Source organism: Rousettus aegyptiacus, unplaced genomic scaffold (assembly GCF_014176215.1).
Source record: "Rousettus aegyptiacus isolate mRouAeg1 unplaced genomic scaffold, mRouAeg1.p scaffold_m13_p_5, whole genome shotgun sequence".
NCBI classification, from domain to species: Eukaryota; Metazoa; Chordata; class Mammalia; order Chiroptera; family Pteropodidae; genus Rousettus; species Rousettus aegyptiacus.
In genome coordinates, this window is record NW_023416308.1 from 43,948,912 (window position 1) to 43,965,028 (window position 16,117).

At 46.2% G+C, this 16,117-nt stretch overlaps 1 protein-coding gene across 6 annotated transcripts in view; it reads right to left on the reverse strand.

The window, feature by feature from the left end:
• ZBTB16 (zinc finger and BTB domain containing 16) overlaps positions 1 to 16,117 on the reverse strand; it is a 178,398-nt gene that overhangs the window by 85,143 nt on the left and 77,138 nt on the right. For all 6 annotated transcript variants that reach the window (XM_016148972.2, XM_016148974.2, XM_036221174.1 and 3 more), the window contains exon 3: positions 3,708 to 3,805. In XM_016148972.2, the coding sequence (XP_016004458.1) occupies positions 3,708 to 3,805 (98 nt within the window). The remainder of the gene's footprint in view (positions 1 to 3,707; positions 3,806 to 16,117) is intronic.

Genomic DNA, 16,117 nt, shown 5'->3' on the forward strand with positions numbered 1-16,117 from the left:
CCCTACCAGATTAGAAAAAAAAAAAAAATTAATCGTGTATGATGACAAACTTGGCTCAGCACTCACTGTACACACTGTACCCACAAGGCTGGCTCCCAGCCAGGCCTGGCCGGGTGCCAGAGCTACAATAACAAACACAGGCCATGCTAGCCAAGAGGGGGTGGGGGCAGCTAGCAAGCGAGCGAGCAAGGAAGAGAGTGTGTTCAGCTCTGCTGAACAGGAGACAACAGCAGGAATATGCCTGTGCAAGGACAGCAACAACATTTAAAGAAAGCCAGGAGCACCATGACCCCAACCCAGCTCCCAGACCCACTCCTCCATGGCCTGCCCCCTTTTAAAAACCAGTCCCCAACAACTCCTACTCTTTTAGGCTCTGTACTGTTGCTCCAACCCTTAATGAGCTTCTGTAAAATGGGTCTGTACCACAGACCCTTAGGTGACATTCTTGCTGTCAGCTTCCCGCATGGAGCCTTCAAAACAGAGCAACAAGAAAATTTCCTGGCATCTAATTAAATGTCTTCTTTAAAACATCACACAGTTCTGCTAGAATCTGAGAGGAGACCCGGCACCACCGGCCCAGCCCGCCAACTCTAACTCCCCACAAGGCCAGGTCTCTGCAGAGGCCCTGGGCCTTAACTGTTTAATAGCGTGGCAAACATTTGGAAAGTGGCTTAGCCTCACTAAGCCCTTGTTGTTATTTTATTTTCAAGACATCCCAGCACAGGGGTGAAAGGTCTGCAGGATAACAGAAAGAAAAAGCAAAGAACAGAAATACCAGTATAAGCAGGCTGAGCTATATGCAAGGGTGTATTAAAGCACTCTTATGGCACATTACACTCTCCCCATCACCGAACCCTCTTTTCAAGGACATTGGCAAGTGAATTTCAGAGGGACAAATCATTTGCACAATCAGACTTCAGGCACAGAGAGGAAAATCTAGGAAAGCAGGATCCAGCTCCCAAAGCCAGCAGGGCATCCGTTATGAGACCACAGGATCTTGGAGTAGATCTCAGTCAGCAGGTGGTACAGTCTCTCGCCTTTTCTCAGGTGGGGGTTCAGGGCCCACCTGAAAGTGTGTCAGCAGGTCCTCCCCTCTCTGTCGCTCCCACCAGCTCCACCAACACTGCTTAAGTGTGCTTCTAAGAGGAGACAGCAGGTAACTCACACTCAGCCAACAAGGGCCACTGGGCTCCTGGCTGCCACCCAGTGAATCCTGGGGACATGGTATGAACAGGTCCCATCACAGAGGAGACCTGGTGGGAGGTGAGGGTTTCCCTGAGTTGCCCACAGGCCTCCCAGGCTGTACTCATTTATATGACAATATCTATAGACTCCACTAATGTGCCAAGCAATATGCTGTACATAATGGGGACAGATCCTGTCCCTAAGCAGTTTATAGTCTATTAGAGGAGCAGAGGAAAAGGGAAGCTACATATGCTGAATGCCTATCACATGTCAGGCACAGTGCTAAGTGTCTGATGTGAGCCTCACAACTCCTTTGAGGTAGGGTGAGGTACTCATCATACAGACGAGGACACAGAGGCTCATAGAGCTTACATTTCTTGCCCTAGATCACATGGTCAGGAAGCAGGTATCCAAATTCCTAACCCAGACTCTCAAGTAGAAGAGACAAAGGGAGTCCACAAATAACCACAAAGAAGAAAGATGGTGTCCAAAGATGCTTCAGCTAAAGAAATACGGACACCCAGAAGGCATGACTACTTCCTGCTAGAGGTGGGGAAGTGTCAAGAAATGGCATTCTAGAAGGGACCTTGAAGATCTAGGAAAATTGAGGAAGGGTTATTCCATGCAGAGGAAATGGGGTTTGCACAGATTGTAAACCACAAGTAGAGAAGCTGGCTAGAACACTGGACTCAGGGAGGAGTAAGAAGAAAGGATCCTTACTGGGCTGAGTGAGGGAGAGGGTGGGTAAGCTGTAACTCAAAGTGCATTACTCACACACGTGTCCAACATGACAGAGTCAGAGACCACACAGGGGCCTGGAGCAGGGAGCAAACAAAACTCAGACCCACACTCCGCACTCAGTTGGGGTATGTGGCCAACTTTGTTGGCAGACAGCTCATGAATCCCCACAATGAACCTTAGACAGCATAAAAAGCTGAAGGAAAGCAAGGAGATAAGAGGTACAAGCTATAAAAACAGAACCAAAGGAATACATGAGTACCAAGCAGATGCTAAACAGAGAAATGCCTGGACTCAGGATGCCGGGCCAACACGGGACAAGTGGATGGGATGATGACGATCAAGGGAAGCCAGGTGGGGAGCCTCACTGGGAAGCAGGAATGGGACACACCGACATAGGATGGAGCAGACACACCAAGATAGACAGTCACCTGGTGTGGCCCAATCCCTGGACCTGGAAGAAAGAAGAAGGAAGCGAGAAAGGGTTAGGGCACTTTATGAAGGGCCACAAAGGCCAGGAAGAGACAGTATTCGATGTAGTGCAGAGCCACACGGGATCCGCAGCAAGGCAGTGGCAAGCTGAAGCATCAAAAAGCAAGTGGCATTTACATGACTGTACAGGCAGCAGATGAAGCAAAGACAAGACTGTAGATAGCCACCCAGACCGGAAGCTCTGGAGTAGAGTGCAGGGAACGTGCCCCAGGGTGACAACATCAGTACTGAAGCAAAGAGAAGAAGGTGGAAGCAGAAGCAATCGACATTTATTAAACATCAACTGTATGCCAGGAAGTGAGCTATGGATGCCTTTAACGTATCTTCTATCACCTAATACTAAAAAAAAAAAAAAAAAAAAAAAATGGTATGAGTTAGCAACACCCTTTACAGATGCAGAAACCGGTTTGGAAAACAAATCTGCCCCAGGTCACACAGACAACACATGTTGTAGACAAGATTTGAACCCCAAAGCCCACACTCACTTCACAACTGCTGAACTACTTGGGGTGGAGGGGCAGATGCTGGAAGCAATCTGGGGAAAGCATCAGCCGACAATGGCAGTTGATGATATGGGGGGGGGGGCAGGCAAGACCAAAAAAGAAGATAGTTCTCTTCTCTCCCTCCAAACTGTGATACCACAGCTAAAAGGCAAGGGAATGAGAGGGTGAGTGCGCAGGCCCAGGTGGGGAAGAGGGGGGAGGGGCTCTATGACGGAAGCTGGGCAACCCCTGGGCCTAGAAACAGCAACATCAGAGCTGCTGTGCCCTTCCCTTTACCAGGAACATCTGGGTACACTAGATGTCAGGGGCTTCTCCCCTTTCCACGCCTAATGGGGCAGAGTAGCTCTGCCCGAACACGAGCAAAAATACCGGCAGCTGCCTAGTCAACCCCACTAGAATTGAATAAAATTAACTTGCAAAAGACAGCACTGTGTAACTAGCTTTGTGTTCCAACCTTTCTATATCTATTTAATTAAAGGCTCCTGTATAATGTGAACCCAATAGTCAGATTCATTAGACAGCGAGAACCTAATTCCACAACTGTTTTGCTAATGAAACCGCAGTCTACTTAGGAAGGTGGATCACACAGGGCGCTGGGCGCCGAAGATACCCTGGGAAACGCGGGAGAGCACGAAGGTGGACTTTCCACTCTGTGAACCTGAAGGGAGCACCCAAGCTGGACCAAGACCCTGGCTGGCAGTGGGGACACTCATGCTCTGATCAGGGACAAAGGCAGGCAGGAGGAGGTTGCCTGTGCTAAGGGGTGCCAGTCAGGGCATCCTCGCCTACCTGAATGAGCCAGTAAGTGCATTCTCAGTCGCAAACTATCCAGGAACCGCTTTCCGCAGAGCTCACACCCGTACGTCTTCATCCCACTGTGCAGCTTCCTGTGGGGGAAAGGAAAAGATAGGTTGCTGCTGCTCTGGCTGGACAGAAGGCAGGCCCACCCGTACCTTGGGTCTTTGTGGCCATCATCCCTCCAGCAGGTGAACAGGAGGAAGGGAGATGAAGGGCATGGGAGCTGGAGATGGCCACTGATGGAGAAATATCCTGCATCCTCAGACAGCCTAAAGCTCTCCCTTTTCCCATGGACCCCTGCCAAGGAAGCATCTATTCCTGGTCTTGTCCAGGGGCTAGAAGAACAGGGCCCCTTCTACTGCTTCACTCACTGGCGCGCGCGCACGTGCTCTCACACACACACACACACACACATACACACACACACCCAAATCCAATTTCAGAGAAAGGAAGGCAGGAGCACCAGGACAGTCAGACAGACGTAATGCTCAGGGTCAAACTAGCACAGCCCATACAGGGAGGCCACTGGGCCTGTTACCTCAGTCATATAGCACTGCCCTCACAGTGCTGTGACTGCGCATATGCCTGGCTCCTCTGAGAGAACACTAGACTCAGGAGGGCTGTATCTATACCTTTTCTCTCTCATATCTCCAGCTCCCACTCCAGTGCTTGGTACAGAGCAGGCACTGAATAAGCTTGATGTCTTTATGAACATGAGATGCTTCTTTCTCAGAGCACCCCGATGTTCTCAGGACCACAGTGACTCCCCAGTACACACACTCCCCCATCCCGGGTCCATCTTTATGTCTTCCCTCTATTTCTTGCTGTGGGTTGAGCCCTAACAGAAAGAAAGGCTTCAAGAAACCAGATAACATTCTATAAAACAAAAGGTAGTAGTGATCATTTTGGGCTTTCCAAAGTACTTTCAGGCATGTTATCTCATTTTACTATCACTGCAATTCTGTGAGGTGGGTTTGGCACACGTGATCATCCCAGGAAATCAGAAGCTCTGCTAACAACTGGTCACAGTCCCAGCCTGTAACAGTGCTCCGACCCCATTCTCAACCCAGGGCCTTTCCCACCAGACCCCACTGCTCAGTCAGGAGCCAGCAGTGAAGCTGGTAAGATGCAGGGAAACAGGTGGGCTAGTGGGACGCTGAGCACTGGGAAGAGGGTCTGTGCACAAAGCTCTGAGCTACTGGAGCTGGCCTGTGGGCCACCTGGCCAGGAACACTGACTTTCCTCCCACCCACACTCCTGTTCTTGGGCCCTTACATGCCTCTGCCAGATCCAGGATCCACTTCCACCCACCTCTGCACCTCGCCCACCTCCTCTCAAGGGGCCTGGCCCTGAGGAACAAGGCAGGCAACGGCAGCCAAGGATAGGAGCCAAGGCGGAGGGGCAGGCATACAAGGCCCCCTTAGAACTAACATTCTATTGCAATCTGAATGTTGATGCGTTAAGACCACAGTAAAAGGTTGGAGAGCCGCTGGTACTGATATCAGATAAACACAGGTGGCGAGAGGGAGTATCATACACTCAAGCCTACGGCACCCAGATCCGGGCCTCGGGGCCCAGATTATGACAACTAAACTACACCACCCACCACCACCACCTTTCAAATCCTGTAATGAGAATCCAGCAGTGTGTCTAAACCATGCAGGCCCCCAGGTGAGCCTCTTCAGCTCCACAGTCTCTGGGCCACAGTGACCGGAAGACAGCATGTGGCGTCCAGTGTGCATGGCCTCTGATAGCAGTCACGCCCAGTCCCCACTGCAGAGCTCTTTCTCAATCACAGTTTTGTTTGCTCGTTTTTCTCTTTACCTCCTTGCCAAAGACAACATATGATTTCTCAATCACACACACACACATACACACACACACCCTCATCCATGACACTATAGTGCACCCCACCCCCATGTTATCTTACTCCCTGCCACGGCTGATCCATCCCAATTGAGAAATAGTAACAGTACAGAACATTTTAACCGAACATTCTTAACTAAATATATTTCACAATGCTGGGCACTGGGACGTGTTCTAACAGCATTCTGGGCAGAGCACGCTTTTAAACACAGCAGCCCTCCTATCCAGAGGGGATACCTTCTAAGACCCCCAGTGGATACCTGAAACTGTGTATAGTACTGAACTATATATACAGTTTTTTCCTATATACACACGCGTATGATAAAGTTTAATTTATAAATTAGGCATAGTAAGTGATTAACAAACTAATAGTAAATAGGACAACTAAAGACTAATATATCTACTATAACAATATACTGAAATATAAGTTATGTGAATGTGGTCTCTCTTAAAATATCTTATTTAAGTACTGGACTCATCCTTCTTCTTGTGATGGTGTGAGATGATATAATCCCTACATGATGAGATGAAGCGAGTTGAATGGCTTATGTATTGTAACATAGCATCAGGCTACTATTAACCTTCTGAAGGTAAGTCAGAAAGAGGATCATCTTCCAGACGTGACGATGGCCAATAGTTGGATATGAGCAGCAAATGATGTCAATGGTTGGGAAATTTTAGTATTTTTAGACCATCATTGACCCGCAGGTAACTGAAACCATGGAAGGCGAAACCACGGATAAGAGAGGGACTGCTGTGTGTACCCAGGCATATGAGTGTGTGTGTGCATGCAGGTGTGCACACACATGCACGATAGCTGAGTATTACTGTCATTTGCCAGGCATGACAGATGTTTGCATTTCTAAGAGATGGTCCAGGGAGCCGCTGAAGCTCTATTTATAAGTGGTTCAGCAGGTGAACCTTTTGCCCACATTCATGGTCAGGGCTAGTGGATGGCAGTAAATAGGTTTCAGTCTTATTTTCATCCTTCCCTTCACTAGTGATTCCTTAGCTCTCAAGGGTACCTACCCCTTAGGGGGTGGCTGTCTGGAGGAAAAGAAGGGCAAACACCTATTCAGATTTGTTTTCCAAAAGGACTCTGGAGTGACCAATTTTCAGCAACCATCGCCAGGATAAACATCCCCAACCTGCCCTTGGACTCTTGTCTCTTCTCCCTACAGATTCGGCATCAAGTTTTTCACCCAGATGAACACTTTCTGGGTAACCCATTGCCTTTTTTCCAAATGAGAATGATTTGCCTGGCAATCGGTGGAAGTGGCTTTCTTGGCCAAGTACACTGGCGTAGTGTGAAAGGTGACACACTCTTGCCCTCATTATAGAGAAGGCAGAGTACAGGGAAGAATGCTGCGTGGGTAGCCAGAAGACCAAGATCCTTATCCTGATTTGGCCATTAGCATGCTTTAAGGCGTTGGAGAAATGATGCTATCACAATCTCTCTCCATTTTTTCACCTGTAAAATGATGTGGGTGATATCTAAGGTTTTGGTTCCTTACCCGTATACTTTCACCTAGCCTCCAAGGAATTCCTCTAAGGGGCACTACTATTCTCTCTGAGACATGTTCTACTTGTATGATGTCCCACGACACCCAGGCTGTCAGGCTAGGATAGTCCAAGCAAAAATTGACGCCGGGTCTCAGAAATCTATGCATTTAAAAATCTTCAATCCAGATGACTTGAGTTTCCTCCTTTTCTCACTTAAAGTCTATCTTTCAGTGAAAGAAAACTTCCAGAACTCATCGCCAGCCTTTCCTTGGAACGATTCTGCTGCCATGCATTTCTCAGCCTTCGGAAACACATCTGATCCTCTCTTATCCTCGGGGTAAGGAACTGGCCCACATTGACCCACTAACTCAGTGCCCCACACAGGTTCCAGAGGGGAGTGTGGTGTCCATGTGATCCCTCAGGAGTACAAGAACAAAGGTCCCGCCCAGGCGGACACCAAGGCACAGCACAAAGTTCAGAAGAGAAAAGGGAGCACCTCATAGGCCTGGCGATTCAATGGAGCTCAGTACTGGTCTGTTCATATCTTTAGTTATTGTTCAGACACCAGGGGAACAGAATTCTTATTCAAAAGAAAAGGAAATAGCAGGGAAAAATCTGAGTACATTCAAGGGACTTGGTGACCAATAGACTCTCTATGGCACAGTCTGCACAATGGCCAATGTAGAAATAGAATTCCAACTGGTTTCTGGAGTGAAAGTACACATTTGTACAAACTCACGATCTGTCACTCTTTAGACCACAGCCTCCACTACCATCACCATATTAGGCAACCAAAAGCATTTTGATTAAAATGGAAATTCTGTCCACCTCCTTCCTCCTTACCACACACACTTACATTTTCCTAGTCTGGTCCTGTCTTTTCACAAGGCCTAACTTCTCTTGGCCATCTGAGGTCATCAGAGAAGAAAAACAGCGGGGACACTTTTTCACCTTTTAGAATGCTGCCTTGGTTTTCACACTCTCTCCTCTGAGAAGGAGCAACACTGCTGAACACTGTTTTGAAAGTAACCCAGTTCTAGCAGGGCCCGGGCACCTGTGCTCAGTGGAGGATCCAGCTCCCCTATCAACTTCGGGTCCTCACCATCCACTTTCGGGGAGCAGGCTCAAGTTTCTCCCCACCCCCAGCACTGCCCAACCAAAAGGCCACGCGTGGCCCTTTGGGTAAACTCACCTCGAGTTTAACACATTTTCACTTAAGTCCAAAAAAAAACAAAACAAAAAAAATGAACCTCTGACAGGTTCTAAGCTATTTCCTCAAGAGACCTGAATCATAATGAGAAATTAGGCCAAGTAAATGGGAACCTTTTAACAAGTAACCGGAGAGAAAGACTCATTCCTTCTCACTGATTTTCAACCACACAACTCTCACAAGTAAAACCAAGCTGGCAAGTACATACCCATCCTAATTATCTTTGTGCTACTGTGAGTCTAAAAATTTATAAAGATTTTTTCTGCTTTAGACTGTAAATGATATTATGGCAGAAGCCATGTTTATTTTTCCTCTCCTTCACAGGACCTAGTTTAGAAGGGACTGTTCAATCCTGCCAAAGAAATTCCTCTATCTAAAGTGGGGTCTAGGCATCCATCCCTCTTCTCATCTTAACAATATTCCAGGTACAAGAGTTTCAAGGGCAGTCTCCAACCCATGCTGGACCCTGTCCTATGGCTCCTGAAGTCCACATAAGGAAGGCGAATGGCTCTTTTATATCAGCATAAAGCGTTAGATTCAAACAAGCATCTCGTCCCTCAGAATCAGCCTTTACCTCCCATGGCCCACTTAGAACACAACAACAGAGTAAGTGACAGCAAGCAGGGACCGAAGCCAAACTCCCCACCCTCAGCCTCCAGCCAAAGCTGACCTTAACAGCTGCTCCCTAAGGGAAACATCTCTATCTACCCTCTGCAGGAGAAGCTCTGCCCACCACTGTCCCACACAGCTGGGGACCATGAGAAGAATGCTAGGGGAAAGCACAGCAGTACCGTGTGCCTGAGAGAAGAGTTCAAGGCCCAGCACAGCCAATGTTGCATTTATTCCCAAATTTCTCTGCCCAGAGACATACATAGTCAGAGCAGACCAACGGAGGCATGGAAAGTTTAGATGGAAATTCCATTCCAATAACCCAGTGGCTACACTCCCTCGCTCTCCTCCTGGGGAGCCAAAGTTGTCCGACCTACGAGCTTCGCTGGGCAGACCGGCACTGAGAACGAGGATCTGTCATTGGGGAAAACAAATGGGAAGGCACACCACAGCTGGACCACCCAACCATCCACCTTTGAATGAGAAAAAATAAAGTGGGGAATCCATCCTATAAGAGCTTTGATAAGGTAATGTTTGCCTTCTTCTCAGTTTAACTGACTCTGCCCCCTGAATCAACATTCAGCTCAGGTCAGTGCAGCCCTGAAAGTCCTTCGAATTCACCCCTCTCCTTGGTTTGAGCTGCTTCACATGCAGAAGGCAGCCTGATGCTTGGGCCTTTTGCTTTCTGATCACATGACGATCAACTTAATCTACTCCATGCTTCTACGGGTACTCAGGACAGAAAAGGATAAGACAGGAGATTCTGTGAATCTGATCCAAACCAGTCTTTGCTCAAAAGCCTGCTGCCTGCATGGGGACCAACACTCTCCATGGCCTCTATTTACCATAGGAACCCAGCTCCCACAGAAGCCTCCTGCTCCTCCCTTAAGCAGCACCCGGCCAAGTGGCAATGACTTGCTGCCATGTCTTTCCACATGGGCACAATGTGAGGCTGGTCTCTTCATGAAGCTCTGTCTCTTGAAATGCTCTCAGTCTTGAAAGCAAACTATAAGCCCAGTGGGAAGAAAACTTCCCCTATCCTCACTTACCTCTCTCCAAGTAGAAACATAAGAGGGAAGACTGTACTTACTTCACAATGGGCTTACTCTTTTCCCCCAGGCCCTTAAATCCAAAAGGAACCTTCATGGTCCATTTATCTTTAATTCAAATGACAAGAGGAATGCCAAATACTCAATGACATTCTGGGCTCTAACTTTAAAAGGAAGAGATGAATGAAAAGTTATTAGGCTATTGGGGATTTAGTTGCAAAAGCTACTTCCAGAGAGATTGTGGGGTGTTTCCCTGTGTGGTTCAGTCTCCCGTTCTTTCTCCACACCTCATTGTGGGGAAGAAATACCCTGAACAGAGCCTGTTCCACATGCGGCCTTCAACCTAAGCTAGAGCAGGTCATTCACAGGACACCTGGGATACTCAGGGAATATTCTTTACCTTCTAAGGGCGACATTGTATCATCCCAAGGAATGTCTCCTAATGCTAACAGGAATGAGGTTTTCCAGCCCAGGTGGGTCCTTAGTCACACCCAGTGTCATTATTCTCCTATGTACTTCCTTGGAACATCAAGTCCACGATTCAGGACTAAGGCATTTATAAATTCTTCAAAACTATAAGCTCCTTGAGGACAGGAACCGTGAATCTATTTCTGCCTCCCAACCCCTAAGCACAGATGCAGGCAGACAGAGCCGATACGTGAAAGGCTACTGCTAGGAAGCTGCTGCTCACCACCCTACGGCAAAATGCTGACCACTGAAGCCCTGCCCCAGGACTGCCTGGAATCAGAGAGGAGGCCTGCTGCCTCCGGGAAGAAAGAGCCCAGATAGTTTGGGTCACTTTCATTTTCTCAAGGCATAAGAGAAATCATCCTTTTATCCACTTTTTTTTTTTTTTTTTTTTTTTTAACGTTGAGATTAGAGTCATTTGACAAGCTGTGAATGCTTAGCTGGTATTACCACAAATTATCCTTCTAACATAGAGTTCATTGCTCCCTGACTAGTCAATATTAATAAACATTACCGAATGCTTTTACAACACAATTTATTTTTTAATACAGCTCTTTATGTATGCCATAAAGTAAATATACCAATAAAATACAAGAATATCAAACAACAGATTTACAAAGCAAGCCAGAACTAACAGCGTGCTAGTTAACGCCTCCCATGCTGGGGGATGGGGGTAGGGAACACAGCAAGTGTCCCCCTGCTGGACATCCACACCACACCAAGGGAGCTATGTTAGATGGTGGCCATTGGTTGTTTTGGAGTCTTTTAAAGGAGGGAGAGAGGATACCAAAGAAGGTCTATTTTCTCAAGAATCATCTAGATTAAAAGTGGCACACTGACTGAAATACTGGACCGGTGGCAGGATACTTGGTTTTCATTCCTGCTCTGCCAGCAACCATCCAATGACTTTGGTCAAACCACTCACCCCTTTCTAGATCTCACATTACACGTCTGCCACAATGCAAGGGCTGAGTCAGATGGTTTCTTAGGGCCTTTCCAATCAGATTTATGAAACAGAAAGGCTGTGGGGCTCTCATGGGCCTGTGGTAGCCAGACTCTCACTTCCTTCATGAAGGATCCATACCAGAGTCATTCCCACTCCGTCACTGAGCTTAGAATGTAGGAGGGACTCAGTGCATTTTTACTGAATGAATGAACAAACATGAAAGAGAATTTGAAGAGAAAAACATAGACAAAAAACCCCAACCCACCCTAAAAAAAAAAAAAAATACATACACATACAAGAACAATTGTCCTCACTGTCTAAAACAGAAGGCCCCCTTGGGGTTCTTGGAAAGAAAGCCACGCATCCTGACTTGGCCTGGGATCAAGGCTAACTTGGAGCTGACTGAGGAGTGGAGGGAGCGAGCTGTCCTGAGGCTTGAAAATATGAGACAGGACAATGGCATTCCCCATGGCCATAACCGTACCACCAAGTACAGTGCTTTCAGATAAGACTGGCTGAGACTGTGCAAATACGATGTCAGACATGACAAAGGGGCATGCTGATCTCCCCACAGCAATTGCTCAAAGAAGGATCTTCATGGATGCTGAGCACCAGGAGGCCTGGGCTTCTGTCTGTTACATAACCGGTCCTTTGTTTTAAAATATGGAGTTCTCCTAAGTCGTTTATTTGAAATATCTCTATCAAGAAATTTCACCAAGAACAAAAGTTTTTCATTTGTGCACTGGGCTTTTGAATGATCTTATCGCACACAATCTCATACAGTCTCTTTCAACAAGGTCTTAGCGTGCTTATCTGCGAAGTTCCTGGTAGCCAAATATGATTGAAATGTTCTATTTATGCTCACTGGATTAAGGAGATGTTGCAAAACTGCACAAAAACCTGGCAGATGTAAGCAAGGTATTACAGCCTGGCCAGTTAAGATCTGAGGGAAAGGGATCAATACACACTTTTGTAGTTTTCTTTCTTTTTCCTTTTTTCATTTTCTTAAAAAAAATGAGAAAAGTTGTGCTTTTAGAAAATGGAAGAGGAAAACTAGTAATATGCCTTACGATGTATAGCTTCTAAGAGCTTTTTCAAATCCAAAACAGGGCACCATAATGTGCCTGATGATGTCAACCCAAAGGAAACAAAAATAAATCCAAAATTCCAGATCCTAACAGGCCCTATAAGGGAAATGAACTATGGTTATAGATGAACAGAGTTTTGCTTTTTCTTTCTCATACCCATAAGAGGCTTTCAACCAGCACGAGAGCCAACTTCTGGTAAAAACAGTTTTCAAAAAGCTGTAGATTTCTCCTTTATCTTCCTGTTTTGCCTGGGTGCGAAGAGGAAACATTGTCTCTTGGTTATCTAAGCTTATTTTTACATATTCTCACTTTAGCCAGGAAGCCAAAATGCTACCTTTCTATCCCACAGACGAGCCATGGATCCGCAGAGACTGTTGAAAATAACTGAGTCTTATTAAGGGCCTAAGAAGAAAGTTCCTGCAGAATTAAACCCTCCTAAAAGCCTTCTTAATGTATATTGCCTCGCTCTTTGTGCCTTACTACAATGAAAATTAAATTACTTTTCTATGAGGATTCTGAGCTGTAGAGGCATGATACTAAATACTTGTTATGAACACAAAATAAGGAGATTGAGCAGATTAACCTGTAGAGATACCAAATCACATTGTGAAAGTTGCCATTTTGGTGAAAGACAAAGGCAAAACCAAGAAGATATTCATTTATTCAATGGTCCTGTTTTCTTCTAGCAAAAATGCAAACAAACAAACAAACAAACAAATAAAAAATAAAAAAATTCAGTCAGTTAAAGTTTTATAATAATACTACTAATGCATTTATGTGACTTTGAAAGGGCTTCCTAAAGAACATCTTAACCACCCTGTAGCTAGGCCAGAGAGTGCTGTCCCCATTTTGTGGATGAGGAATACGGGGACTGACTGACTTTCTCGTGTAAGTAGGTGCAGGTCTCCAGGTCTCTCACCTCAGGATCCACATTCGTATTTAGGAAAGACCATCTGCCCTGCCCATAATGTCCTCCCAGAGCCGCCCTCTAAAAGGTGCAGCAAGAAAGGATACAGAGAGCACACCTGGGAATCACTCAACCCTAAACAGAGAGAAGCAAAAACAGGGGAACCACTAAGCCAAATGATGGCACCCAGAGTCCAACACCAGGCTGAGTATCCAAGGATCTTTATAAAGTACTACAACAGGGGTCCCGAACCCCCAGGTCATGGACCAATACCGGTCCTTGGCCTGTTAGAAACCAGGCCGCACACTGCACAACAGGAGGTGAGTAGTGGAGGAACCAGTGAAGTTTCATTTGTATTTGTAGCCACTCCCCAGTGCCAGCAACATGGCCTCAGCTCCACCTCAGATCATCAGGCATTAGATTCTCATAGGAGCACTAGTCTCCGGTACCAAAAATGTTGGGGACCACTGTCAAGGAAGGCACAATGCATCATTCCCTACTGCTATTTACTTTCTATCTGTTAAGAATCTACTGTGTCCTGGGCTCTCAGAAACTAAGATTGCACTTGAACTGCAATCCGTCTAAGTAGGATCTACATCAAAACTAGTCCCCATTATTGTACTTTATTGATTTCCTTTATAGCACTTAAGACAACTAACAGGTGTATATTGGGTTTTTACTAGTATTCTTTATCCCTCCCTAGACCATAAGCTACATGAAGGCAGAAACCATCTGTTATATCCTCAGGGGGCCTGGTACAGAGTGGGCATTCAATACATACTTTTAAGTCACAGCTTTATTGAGATATTATCTACATATCATAAAAGTCACACTTTTAAAGTGCACCAGTTGGTGGTTTTTAGTGCAACCGTCACCACTATCCAATGCCAGAACATTTTCATCACCTCTCCCCATAAAAAAACCCTTCCAGATAACTATTAGCAGTCACCCCCAGACCCCTCATTCCCCCAGTCTCTGGCAACCACTAATCTGTATTTCTCTACGGATTTGCCTATTCTGAACATTTCGTATAAATGCAATCATACAATATGTGGCCTTTTGTGTCTTGCCTCTCTCACTGTGTATAATGTTTTCGAGGTTTATCCATGTCATAGCATGTTATCAGTACTTCATTTCTTTTTATTGTGGAATAATATTTCGTTGTTATAGCTATACCACATTTAATTCATTCACTCATCAGACAACGGACACGTGGTTGTTTCCACCTTTTGGCTTTCATGAACGATGTGGCTCTGAACATCTGCATACAAGTTTTATCTGTGGACCTATGCTCTCCTGGTTACATGCCTAGGAGTAAAATTATTGGGTCAGTGGTAACTCTATATTTAACCTTTTGAGGAACGGCCAGACTGTTTTCCAAGGCAGGTGCACCATTTCACATTCCCATCAGCAATGTATGAGGGTTCTGATTTCTCGGTTCATTTTTGGACTAAATGAATAAATGAATAAATGAATGAAGATTCCTGCTGCTGAAAAGCCACCAGAGAAGGGGACAAATTTCCAAGGCTCCTTGGTAAACTAGCATCCTCATCTGCAGACATGACATGCCACACTCGTGTTTAACAGAAACCCCAGAGAAGGCTATTTATGTTTAGTTCATTCTGGAGAGAGAATCAAATGAAAAATGAAGACAGGAAAGTAAAACACCAGATAGCTCAAAGTGGGTAATACCTTCACATATGATTTCCACCCCCAACATCCACCCCGCGTCCAGACTCAATAACTTAATAACACATATTCCTTAAATAGATGGCGTTGAAAAAAATATGAGCAGGATCCCAGCTCTACTGCAGCTGACTCTGATTGGGTCAGAAATGAGGGGAGCTTTATTTGACAGCTCTGATGTCTATGATGGGAAGTGTGAAAATATATTCATAATACTAAGATGAAAACACGCATGCAAACAAAAATATCCCAAACAAACGCTAGGAGAGAGACCCACAGAGCTGAGAGCACAGGCTAACCAAAAGCAAGGCTGGCTGCTCTTCCTGAGCTTATTCCAAGGGGGGCAGGGTGTCCCGGAGCAGGATGTGGGGAGAAGCTCTGTTAAGGATCCCCCAAACTTCTTTCTTTCCCTTTTTTCTCTCTTAGTATAAGAAGTCCGCTGTATTCCTTTCTGCACAGACTCTTTGCAAAGAACAAACAAACAAAGGCTGGGACGGAGCAAGGCCCCTTGCAAGCTGCAGGTAATTAAAACAGCCTGTAAATGCCCCAGCAGAAAGCACTTCAAAGAGACAGTAATTCCAGCAATGGCCAGTCAAGACTGTGTGGTGTAAAAATTATGAGTTTTCCCAACGGGGAGCTTTGTGTGAAAAGGACAGGGGTTGGTGGCAAAGGGACCGTGAGCCATACAGAGGAGGCTTACAACTGGTGTCTGTGCCCAGTGTGCTTGGAACTGCGTGTGTGTGTTTGTGTGTGCGGCGCACAGGCGGGCAAGAGAAAGGGAGACAGTGAGCGTGTGTGTGAGAGAGCACACATTTATCAACACCAAGAGGCTCCAAGCCTGTAGGCATGGAGATAAAAGGAAAAATAAAATAAAAGCAACAAATATGCATCCTCTCCCCCCACTGGGCCTAGTTTTCACAGGGAGAAGTACCAGGCAGCTTGCCTGCTCCTCCAGCTCCTAACTCGTAAGCCTGCCGACCAGGCGTGCATGAAACACAAAACACCGGCCACTCCGGGCCCAGCAACAGCCAAGGCATAGGGGCCTCTCTGGATAGTTTCAGATTTTCCA